This window comes from Sinocyclocheilus anshuiensis, unplaced genomic scaffold, assembly GCF_001515605.1.
Source record: "Sinocyclocheilus anshuiensis isolate Anshui unplaced genomic scaffold, SAMN03320099.WGS_v1.1 scaffold501, whole genome shotgun sequence".
Taxonomy (NCBI): domain Eukaryota; kingdom Metazoa; phylum Chordata; class Actinopteri; order Cypriniformes; family Cyprinidae; genus Sinocyclocheilus; species Sinocyclocheilus anshuiensis.
In genome coordinates this window covers 516,814-529,364 of record NW_015540866.1, presented here as the reverse complement: position 1 = coordinate 529,364, position 12,551 = coordinate 516,814, and the positions used below count along the sequence as shown (strand labels likewise).

The window sequence follows — 12,551 nt, the reverse complement described above, 5'->3', positions numbered from 1 at the left end:
TATATATATATATATATATATATATATATATAGTGAGCTTGTGCTGTTATAGCACATTTAACAGCTAAAACATTGAGACTTTGATCATTCTGAACATAGAAGTTCTTTTCCAAAATTATTTTCAGTTAATTTTTTTAATTCAATTATTTTAATTTCTCAAGCTACATTTTCTGAACATGTAACCTGGACTTTCTGTGGAAGCAGCAGCATCTGTGTGCTACTCATGAAGTGCTGATGGGATTAACAGGATGCTGAACTTTGTTACATGATTTAATCGTATTGTTCTTGGAACAGCATACAAGAATGTAAATAATGACATTTAGCGTAGCCTAATGATCTGTTTTTGCCCTGACCTTTGACCCCATAACATTCAACCACAGAACATGTTGAATGCAACAGGATTGGCACAAATATGTTTGGAAAACAAACTTTCCTTTTATATTACTAATCTAAATGTTAGGAGCACATGTAGTTACAGCTTTGGTGCGTTTAGTCTGAGGTGGGAAAATATGATTTGAATAAAACAGGTCACTGTTTCCAGAGAATCACAATTCTTTTAAAAATAAATTACTAAATGACTTATCTTAAAATGTTGCATCTTAGATTTAGGGTGCATTTTGGTTTCATATGATTTTACTAATATAAAGCAATGCATCGTCAGAGCTCCAGTGCGTAACACACACACACACACACACACTCACACACACACACACACTCACACACACATATATACAGTTAAGAAGTGAAAAGAATATGTGACACAAGCTAACGTCCTACAATGAATGTTGATGGAGTCTGTGCATGATTTGTATTTTATTGATATTAACTCTTAACTTTTTAACATTTGCTGGACGTGAGGCCAAATCTCACTGCAGACATTAACAAACAGCAAACAGCGGAGCTTCTTTATCAGCGCAGGTGGGCGTCTGTTTGTGAGCAAATGTAACCCCAGTGAGCCTTGAACACACGAGCCACACAATCAGTTCATCCGTTTGGACAGAGGACAACACTTCTGATTTAAATCATTCCAAACATGCAGATGCATTTATATGACGTGCAAGTTGAGCGCACATTTAATGTGACGATCTAAAGTGTTCTCACAGGGTAATGGCACAAAACTGCTCTGCCTTTACTCTTTATACTGGCCTTTTACCTCCGCGCTGCACTTTCACAATGAGTTCAGGCTGCTGCTGCTGCTACTGGGGTTTATGAGGTGAAAGAGCTGTGTTTTATAATGAGTGTAACTTGACCCTGGCACTGTTCCACCATTTCTACTGCGTTTAGTGAGCAATAATGGTTTCGGATGAGTGAAAATGATTACACAATTCATGCTTCTCATGATCTTGAAACGAGTATTCATAGACAAATGCATTGTATAGATATTTTTATAAAAAATGGCATTATTGTTTATTGGTTTATTTTATTGTAAGTGAAATGGATAATGAAGGAGCAGAGGAGCTGAATCCTGCAGCGATACTCGTTTGATAGCATCATTCCCACACTCTCAAGCTATTCCATAGTGCTGACAACACTCTAAACCGTGGAAAACAGTTGTAATAAAGAACGAGTTACGCTTTGACATCAAAATATGACCTTTGACCCACATAGTAGAATGCAGGAAAAGCTTTTGAAGAAAGTCAAAGCATTTCTTCTTGTATCCTTATTTACGACCGCTGTGAAATGCACCCTAAAACAAAAGAATCTGCTTCTTTGTATGAGATCTTTGGATCTGTGATTTGATCCAATCACAAAAGCTTCAAGACGGAGACTCAGAGTCCAGACTGAGAGGTGAGAATAACTAACTAACGGCCGCTAGGACGAGACTATTGATACGCAGCAGGACAGAAGAGAGAGACATGAGAGAGAGAAGAGCGTCGGAGCGCTCGTACAGATGAAAGAAGTGAACGCCGCTGGCCGGAAGGAAAGATCACAGAAACACTTCCGTTACCTGTCTTCATCCCTTCATGCTTGCTCTCTAAACAAGTAAAAAACAGGAAGTAAACTGCTCTGGTGACAGTTTGCACTAACCAAGTGAAACTTAAACTTATTTAATAGAGACACTTTAATTAAAACAAAGGAACAAAGGAAATGGTATTTGATGATTTCCGACAGAGGACAAATGTTGTTTTGCCATTGACTATTAATGCTCAGGACATTGAAAATTATCAAAGTTTTACGTTTGAAGTTTCTTTAAGGTTTTTATTTTTTTAAGTTTCAGGACTACCATCTCTGCAACGTTAAAGTGGGACGACAACCTAAGAGGCATTATTTAAAAATCCCATCAAAGGCTTTTTTCTTAAAACTGCTTAAAAAGTTTGGCATGTTGAGTTTTTATGGATCTGTCATTGAAAGCGTGCTGATGTGGTTTGGTAGCTCCACAGCTCAGCAGAGTCAGATTAGTAATATAACTCAGGCTGCTTAGAAAATTATTGGTTGTGATCTTCCCACTATTGATGAGATCTATGTCTCACGTTTGCAGAAAAAAGGTCTAACAATCCTGAAAGACCCCTTACATCCAGCCAGACACCTCTTTACGCCTCTTCCTTCAGGCAGAGCAATTAAAACCAAGTCTGCACGTTTTCTGAACAGCACTTATTGTAGGATTGTGCAAGCTCTTAATTCCTCTGGTATCTATGCGTCTGCATTTCACTCCTTATGATTGATATGACATATATGTATAGTTGTATTTATGTATGTATTTTAATGTATGTTATTATTGTTGATGAGCTCACCAAGCAAATTCCAAACAACTAGGGTGTTTGGCAATAAATAAATACATATTTCCATATTTCCAGGAAATGCAGTAAAACGCCAGTCAGTAACATTTCTAGGACTGTATAAATGTAAACCTTCTTTATTGTCACTATTGTGACTGGTGGGATTAAATGGGTCAAGCAATTAAATATTATGTTTCTAGAGTTATGAAGGCAGATATAACCATTTAAAACATTTGATTGTTTGTGAATTTTTCAAAGCATCTGGAGACTCCTAGAGATTCTCCAATGATAATAATGACAGTAAACAAATTTTAACTAACAAACCTGGCTGTAAATACAATGTTGACAGTATGTTTAACTGTTTAACTCATTTCATCTGTTGATGTATCACTACAGTATTGTGAGTTTCTTGTCCTCCGAGTAACTCGGTATTCTTCTTCTTTATGTTGATAATCTACAGAAACAGATGAAGAAGAAAAACGGGAATGCTTCAAACTGTGGATTTTAGCACTACTGGGGCTGTTTTTTTCCACTGAATTAATTACACATTATTTTTTGTCACTTTGGATAAAAGCTTTTGCTGAATGAATACATGACTGTCTGTTGGCCATTTTACAGCCATTATTTTGATGCAGTTGAATTTGAAACAGAATACTTCTGAATGACTTGATTTTCCAGAGAGCCTGTTTCTGCTTGAACAGTGAGTGTTTTGTGCTGACTCTTGACCCGTGGAGCGCTGGCAGGCTCCTGCGGTGCTCATACAGACAGTGTGTGCTAGGAGCGATTACGACACTCTCCTCGCAGACCCAATGCCCCGGCGGCTCTTATCAGAGAGTACGTTCAGATAAGTCCTGGCCCTTACAAGGAAAAGCCTGAAACGTTAGTGACATCGATTTTTTCCTGAACAAATTACACTCTGTGTTTGCTTAATTGTCGGAGCGCTCGTACAGATGAAAGAAGTGAACGCCGCTGGCCGGAAGGAAAGATCACAGAAACACTTCCGTTACCTGTCTTCATCCCTTCATGCTTGCTCTCTAAACAAGTAAAAAACAGGAAGTAAACTGCTCTGGTGACAGTTTGCACTAACCAAGTGAAACTTAAACTTATTTAATAGAGACACTTTAATTAAAACAAAGGAACAAAGGAAATGGTATTTGATGATTTCCGACAGAGGACAAATGTTGTTTTGCCATTGACTATTAATGCTCAGGACATTGAAAATTATCAAAGTTTTACGTTTGAAGTTTCTTTAAGGTTTTTATTTTTTTAAGTTTCAGGACTACCATCTCTGCAACGTTAAAGTGGGACGACAACCTAAGAGGCATTATTTAAAAATCCCATCAAAGGCTTTTTTCTTAAAACTGCTTAAAAAGTTTGGCATGTTGAGTTTTTATGGATCTGTCATTGAAAGCGTGCTGATGTGGTTTGGTAGCTCCACAGCTCAGCAGAGTCAGATTAGTAATATAACTCAGGCTGCTTAGAAAATTATTGGTTGTGATCTTCCCACTATTGATGAGATCTATGTCTCACGTTTGCAGAAAAAAGGTCTAACAATCCTGAAAGACCCCTTACATCCAGCCAGACACCTCTTTACGCCTCTTCCTTCAGGCAGAGCAATTAAAACCAAGTCTGCACGTTTTCTGAACAGCACTTATTGTAGGATTGTGCAAGCTCTTAATTCCTCTGGTATCTATGCGTCTGCATTTCACTCCTTATGATTGATATGACATATATGTATAGTTGTATTTATGTATGTATTTTAATGTATGTTATTATTGTTGATGAGCTCACCAAGCAAATTCCAAACAACTAGGGTGTTTGGCAATAAATAAATACATATTTCCATATTTCCAGGAAATGCAGTAAAACGCCAGTCAGTAACATTTCTAGGACTGTATAAATGTAAACCTTCTTTATTGTCACTATTGTGACTGGTGGGATTAAATGGGTCAAGCAATTAAATATTATGTTTCTAGAGTTATGAAGGCAGATATAACCATTTAAAACATTTGATTGTTTGTGAATTTTTCAAAGCATCTGGAGACTCCTAGAGATTCTCCAATGATAATAATGACAGTAAACAAATTTTAACTAACAAACCTGGCTGTAAATACAATGTTGACAGTATGTTTAACTGTTTAACTCATTTCATCTGTTGATGTATCACTACAGTATTGTGAGTTTCTTGTCCTCCGAGTAACTCGGTATTCTTCTTCTTTATGTTGATAATCTACAGAAACAGATGAAGAAGAAAAACGGGAATGCTTCAAACTGTGGATTTTAGCACTACTGGGGCTGTTTTTTTCCACTGAATTAATTACACATTATTTTTTGTCACTTTGGATAAAAGCTTTTGCTGAATGAATACATGACTGTCTGTTGGCCATTTTACAGCCATTATTTTGATGCAGTTGAATTTGAAACAGAATACTTCTGAATGACTTGATTTTCCAGAGAGCCTGTTTCTGCTTGAACAGTGAGTGTTTTGTGCTGACTCTTGACCCGTGGAGCGCTGGCAGGCTCCTGCGGTGCTCATACAGACAGTGTGTGCTAGGAGCGATTACGACACTCTCCTCGCAGACCCAATGCCCCGGCGGCTCTTATCAGAGAGTACGTTCAGATAAGTCCTGGCCCTTACAAGGAAAAGCCTGAAACGTTAGTGACATCGATTTTTTCCTGAACAAATTACACTCTGTGTTTGCTTAATTCGTTTACTTAAACTCCTACTCAGATGAGCTGATATGCATCATGAACCCGTTTGGAATTTTTTTTTTCCTGATTTTACATTGTATAGGGTTCGTGAAAAAATCTTGTATCGCTGAAAACAAGACAAAGGCAAACAGATGGCATGTGACGGATGAATCTTTTGAAGCCCATGTTAATGATCTGACTCTCTCCCCCGTCTGAGCGAGTCGCCCTTTGGCTCCGGCCGCGATTGGCCTCCAGAGAATCTCCACATGAGGTGAGATCGCTCACGGACGCAAACACCGCTCTGTGTGTGTGTGTGTGTGCGCGTGTGTGTGTGTGTGTGCGTGCGCGTTTTTGTGACAAATGAGGACATAAATTTGTATAATGAGTGTGTGTGTGTGTGTGAGTGTGTGTGTGTGTGTGTGTGTGTGTGTGTGTGTGTGTAAGTAAACTATAATAAATCATTAGGCGTTTGCGAATAGTGTTCACCAACATTACCCAAGAAAAAAATATAGATATGATGTGGGAGAAATATCATTTATTTCTGTGGACTGTAAGACCATGTCTAGAACAGACAGTGAACATCCCAGCACCCAAACAGCAGAAGTTCATGGGTTGATGAGTTTCCAGCAGCTGTGATTCCCTCGGGACACGCTTCTCTTCATACATGCACTCCAGGAACGAGTCAAGACGGGAAAACATCTCATCCAGAGGAGCAATAACTCAGGGGTTAGCTGTGTCAACAAAAATATCTCTCTACAGTACTTTATTGCTCCAATAAGAAAATAAAAGTTTTTTTTATTATTATTTAAAAACATTCTAAAAGAAGCTTTTGCAGTTTTATATAGAAATACAACAAAACCAAAGACATACATTACAACCAATGCAATTAATGAACATTATACAAAATAAAGTTACATTGTAAAAAAAAAAAAAAACACTTAAATAATTCCATTGGATCTCTCCTATGATATCAATCCTGGGGTAGAAACACATACTGGACAACAAGCGGAGCGGTTAAAGGGCCCCGGGGCCAGACGCGTCTGCATTACACATCGACTCCAGATTTACACAAGGACACGGAGATATTTCATTAATAGACCGTCAGTCAGACTGCGCTCGAAACTACTAACACAGTTTAGAGTTTAATAGGTTCCAAGCGGCTGTTTCTGCAGTAGTGCCACTGAATAATCATGTTGGGTTCCTCAGAGAACCTTTCAGCGATCAGTTCTTTAAAAACACTCTTTTTGCAAATCTGAAGAACATTTTAATAATCTAAATAACCTTTTTCCACTATAAAGAATGTTTTGTGAAATGAAAATGTTCCATTGATTCCATTGATTTATATCAACATGCCTGGGTTCAATTTCAACTCAAAATTATATATCCTATTTTTATTTAAACACAATATATATTTCTGAAACAGAATGCACTTTTCATATCACCATAACCCCATGTTACAGTAAGAAAATCATCACCAATAAAAAAATAAAATAAAATAATTTAAAAGTAACATGTCTGTATGCATTGCTGTGATTTTCATATATATATATATTTTTTACATTATCTTAATTATAATTTGGTGTTTATCAAGAATATAATGTTACAATGCAAAACAAGACGTTATTTTATTCTTGTAATTGTAACTTTTTAAATTGTTATTTTGGGGTGAAATGTGACCCAGACATGTTTGAGTGGGATGTGAAGCCTTGTGTCATCTGCTCTGACTTGTGTTAATACGCCTCTCTCTGCGTGTGCATCTGCTCCTGGATCTTCTGCAGCATCTCCTGCATCCGCCTCAACTGCAACAAGAACAGAACCACAGTCAAACGACTACACCACAACTGATCAATCAATACTGACCGAGCAATAAGTCTGAGTCACATGACAGAAGCGTCCATCAGGAATCTCCAGCCCAACCGATCACTGTCACGTGAGCTAATAATCAGTGAGCTCAGAGCTCTGGCACGTCTGCATGGTCAGTGAGCGCTGGAGATCGATGCGCTGTTGCGTAATGAACCACTCGATCGATGCTACAGCACGTCAACACGAGCACAACCCTGCATGGCTTCATGTCTGTCTGTCATCTGCTAAACATGTATTTCCTTTGTTTTAGATTGAAGGTGGATGTCAACATTTCCAACACTTCTCATTTTCTGACTAGTATTTAAACATGATAGAACAGTAATGCACACTCGAATATGACTGTAATTTATTTCTGTGATGCGCAGCTGTATTTTCAGCATCATTACTCCAGTCTTCAGTGTCACATGATCTTCAGAAATCATTCTAATATGCTGATTTGCTGCTCGAGAAACATTTCATCACTTCATTCGTGTGAATCCCTCCTCATTCACTGTCTTCATCTCAAGACCTGTATCAGGTTTTCATCTCTATAATGTTCTGTTTTGTGTAGAACTGCTTCTGTGTGCTGATATTTCATTTATGGTTCAGAAAGGATGCCTGGGAAGCGTAAAGATCTCAACAAACCTGCAGTGATTCAAAGCTAAAGGAAATGAAGAACTCAACTGTGCTGTGGAATAAGTTACCAGAATAAACCGTTCAACAGTGTGTCAAAAATATCCACAGTGGCTGCGTATGAATAGAGATGTGCCATATCAAATCATATCACCAGTGTTTAGAGGACTTTAATTACAGACTGAATCCAGTGCAACAAATTCATAACAGATAACGACTTCACCGCAACCCTAGTGAAAAATAAATATACTAAAATGTATAAAGTTACATTGTAAAAAAAAAAAAAAACACTTAAATAATTCCATTGGATCTCTCCTATGATATCAATCCTGGGGTAGAAACACATACTGGACAACAAGCGGAGCGGTTAAAGGGCCCCGGGGCCAGACGCGTCTGCATTACACATCGACTCCAGATTTACACAAGGACACGGAGATATTTCATTAATAGACCGTCAGTCAGACTGCGCTCGAAACTACTAACACAGTTTAGAGTTTAATAGGTTCCAAGCGGCTGTTTCTGCAGTAGTGCCACTGAATAATCATGTTGGGTTCCTCAGAGAACCTTTCAGCGATCAGTTCTTTAAAAACACTCTTTTTGCAAATCTGAAGAACATTTTAATAATCTAAATAACCTTTTTCCACTATAAAGAATGTTTTGTGAAATGAAAATGTTCCATTGATTCCATTGATTTATATCAACATGCCTGGGTTCAATTTCAACTCAAAATTATATATCCTATTTTTATTTAAACACAATATATATTTCTGAAACAGAATGCACTTTTCATATCACCATAACCCCATGTTACAGTAAGAAAATCATCACCAATAAAAAAATAAAATAAAATAATTTAAAAGTAACATGTCTGTATGCATTGCTGTGATTTTCATATATATATATATTTTTTACATTATCTTAATTATAATTTGGTGTTTATCAAGAATATAATGTTACAATGCAAAACAAGACGTTATTTTATTCTTGTAATTGTAACTTTTTAAATTGTTATTTTGGGGTGAAATGTGACCCAGACATGTTTGAGTGGGATGTGAAGCCTTGTGTCATCTGCTCTGACTTGTGTTAATACGCCTCTCTCTGCGTGTGCATCTGCTCCTGGATCTTCTGCAGCATCTCCTGCATCCGCCTCAACTGCAACAAGAACAGAACCACAGTCAAACGACTACACCACAACTGATCAATCAATACTGACCGAGCAATAAGTCTGAGTCACATGACAGAAGCGTCCATCAGGAATCTCCAGCCCAACCGATCACTGTCACGTGAGCTAATAATCAGTGAGCTCAGAGCTCTGGCACGTCTGCATGGTCAGTGAGCGCTGGAGATCGATGCGCTGTTGCGTAATGAACCACTCGATCGATGCTACAGCACGTCAACACGAGCACAACCCTGCATGGCTTCATGTCTGTCTGTCATCTGCTAAACATGTATTTCCTTTGTTTTAGATTGAAGGTGGATGTCAACATTTCCAACACTTCTCATTTTCTGACTAGTATTTAAACATGATAGAACAGTAATGCACACTCGAATATGACTGTAATTTATTTCTGTGATGCGCAGCTGTATTTTCAGCATCATTACTCCAGTCTTCAGTGTCACATGATCTTCAGAAATCATTCTAATATGCTGATTTGCTGCTCGAGAAACATTTCATCACTTCATTCGTGTGAATCCCTCCTCATTCACTGTCTTCATCTCAAGACCTGTATCAGGTTTTCATCTCTATAATGTTCTGTTTTGTGTAGAACTGCTTCTGTGTGCTGATATTTCATTTATGGTTCAGAAAGGATGCCTGGGAAGCGTAAAGATCTCAACAAACCTGCAGTGATTCAAAGCTAAAGGAAATGAAGAACTCAACTGTGCTGTGGAATAAGTTACCAGAATAAACCGTTCAACAGTGTGTCAAAAATATCCACAGTGGCTGCGTATGAATAGAGATGTGCCATATCAAATCATATCACCAGTGTTTAGAGGACTTTAATTACAGACTGAATCCAGTGCAACAAATTCATAACAGATAACGACTTCACCGCAACCCTAGTGAAAAATAAATATACTAAAATGTATTTGAAATACATTTATTTCATGCTAAGTATACTACAAATACGTTTACATATTTATGTACATAATAAAAATACTCTGCAGTTGTACTTTTGGTATACTAAACTGGTATACTTCAAGTCTGCTGAACTGGAACAAGTCTGGCGCAGAAGTAGTGCTGAAGTCCAACTAAAGATATACTGAAGTATATTTGTGCTAAAGTGGAACTACTGCGAGTAAACTTTCGGTACACTTTAAATATCTAGCATTTAGAGACCGATATTACTCAAAGATCATACAATGCTCATTAATAGTGACATTAAAACACATTTTAGGCTTAATATTAAGAAATGTGCATTGTGCACAAGTAGTTCTCCAAAAAAAGTTTAATTATAATTTTTATATCAGTAAATCTCGAGCAAAATGTCAGTAAATATGTTAATATATTTTAACTGTATACTTAGTATGAAATAAATGTATTTTTAATATATTACTTTTCTACTAGGGAATGTCTTCATATATTTTCTTTATTCTGTAGTAAGTGGATCAGAATTTTAAAACCAATTTATGTTTAAAATAATAACAAATAACATCTATTATATTCCAAAACATATACAAAATACCACAACTAAGTAAATGCTCCATTTTTGAAAGAAGTATAAAACCTTTAATGTTGTGAGATGTACAGGCGTTTTATTTGTGTTGTTATAATGTTTTATTAATTAATGTTTTATTATATTAAATAATTGTATTAATATTAAATAAAGTTGATTGTACATTACTTTGGTACAACATCTGTTGATTTAAAATGTGCTTAAAACAGAATAAGTAACCTGAAAATGTATCATGTCACACCACATTTTTTTTGCGTTAAAGCCATTTTTTGACAGTGTTTCTAAACTAGTTTTTGCGACACCTGAAGTATCAATGTAGAATTTTAAAAAAGCTGAAACTGAAAAATATTGTGTGGACATTTGTCAGATGTAATGGGTAATCAGTGTTTCCATCAGCTGTAGTGGTAAACAGTCGGTCTGGGATGCAGGGTTAAAGTGCATCATGCCAGAGACGTGCAGGCTTCTGAGACTCTACTAAACACAGATTACACAGCATGTGCTCTACTCTACTGCCTGATGCACACCTACAGGGGGCGCCAGTATAACCAGTGATCTGGAGCTGATCTGAGGTTCACGTGCTTAAACACAGGGACGGACTCTATGACGGCCTACAGACGGCTCTAGGAGCCTTTGACGTGAGGCTCGGAGGCAGGATCCTCGCACGGCTCTGGCTCTGGATGCTGCGTTTGCTCGTGTGGATCTCGGCTGGGAGAATGCCGTACCTCCTCGTCTTTCTCACGGATCAGCTTCTCCGTCTCGGTGTCGGTGACGCTGGGCACCATGGGAATGGGGAAGTCGGTGCCGCTCTCCCTGGTCAGTTTGCTGCTCGGAGCAAAACAGCACAAGCATGCACGAGAGCATGAGAACTGCTGTCGCAAACGGCAGCCGCACAAGCATTGCACACAAATCAAGTGCTTCAGAAGCAATACAGCAAAAAATCCCATGTTCATTAGAGCTAGAGTACAAAAAGTAAGCTGCTGATATTTAATTAATTGTGTGTGAATATATATATATATATGTGTGTGTGTTTGTGTGTGTATATATATAGATTAACTTCCTAATGTGTTTTAGTGACGTAACATTTAGCAGTGTTCTAGGATGTGCAGGTAAATCTGTAAAGGGGACAGGAAGTGACGTGGGTTGGCTCATCAAACCTGACAGTAATGTGATGTGTGACTGAAGCGTGACGGAGCGTGCGAGCGCGTGCGTACTTGCGGTTGCGCTCTTTCACCACCATGCGGGTCATGCTCTGGATGCAGTGCGCTCGGTAGTTCTCGTAGTGTGTTTCCCTGGTCACGTCCTTCAGATCCTGCATGTGTGTTCGGACCAACATGTTCCTCAGCTTCACGAAGTCACAGTGCGCGGGGTTCTCCACTGTCCAACAAACACACACACAGTACATATCCAGTCTGCTAATGATCATGACATAGGATGGATATCTTCATTTGGTCTTGTAAATGTAAAGAATTCGGTAAGCCCTGTATGCTTGACTGGTTTTGCAGATGGTGGGAAATGTTTTTAAAGGCGTGTTTGTTGTCAGGATCATACCTTCTACAATTCCCCAGGGGTATAGACGTCCTCGAACCCTCTTGCCTTTGGCTTCCACTACTGTGTTACTGCCGATCACAGCGAAGGGAATGCTGTCCTGAGGGAGGAGAACCATCAGACGACCATCTCAACACAAACCACGCTTTCCACAAACAGCCCGTACCAAAACACAATAAACTTAAAGTGCCCCTATTATGGGTTATGAAAGGTTAATAATTGTATTAATATTAAATAAAGTTGATTGTACATTACTTTGGTACAACATCTGTTGATTTAAAATGTGCTTAAACACGAACGTGAACTTAATAAGAACTTTTTTTTTTAATTGCTTGTCATTCAGATAATTAAGATTATTCTAAAAGAATCATTAATAGCAATTCATAATTTGCTTTATGAATTATATATATATATATTTAGATTGTTTAGTTTAGATCGTTAGATCATA

The 12,551-nt window shown here is 37.9% G+C and overlaps 1 protein-coding gene across 7 annotated transcripts in view; it reads right to left on the bottom strand.

The window, feature by feature from the left end:
- Positions 1–8,769: 8,769 nt before the first annotated feature.
- Positions 8,770–12,551, bottom strand: part of septin4b (septin 4b) — a 78,870-nt gene continuing 75,088 nt past the window's right edge. For 5 of the 7 annotated variants that reach the window (XM_016485613.1, XM_016485608.1, XM_016485607.1 and 2 more), the window contains 3 exons: positions 12,107–12,203; positions 11,770–11,932; positions 10,781–11,380 (listed from right to left, as the gene is read on the bottom strand). In XM_016485613.1, the coding sequence (XP_016341099.1) occupies positions 11,179–11,380; positions 11,770–11,932; positions 12,107–12,203 (462 nt within the window). In that variant the 3' untranslated portion in view covers positions 10,781–11,178. Of the gene's footprint in view, positions 9,036–10,780; positions 11,381–11,769; positions 11,933–12,106; positions 12,204–12,551 lie in introns of those variants that run through there. The other 2 variants (XM_016485609.1, XM_016485611.1) reach the window with 2 other exon arrangements.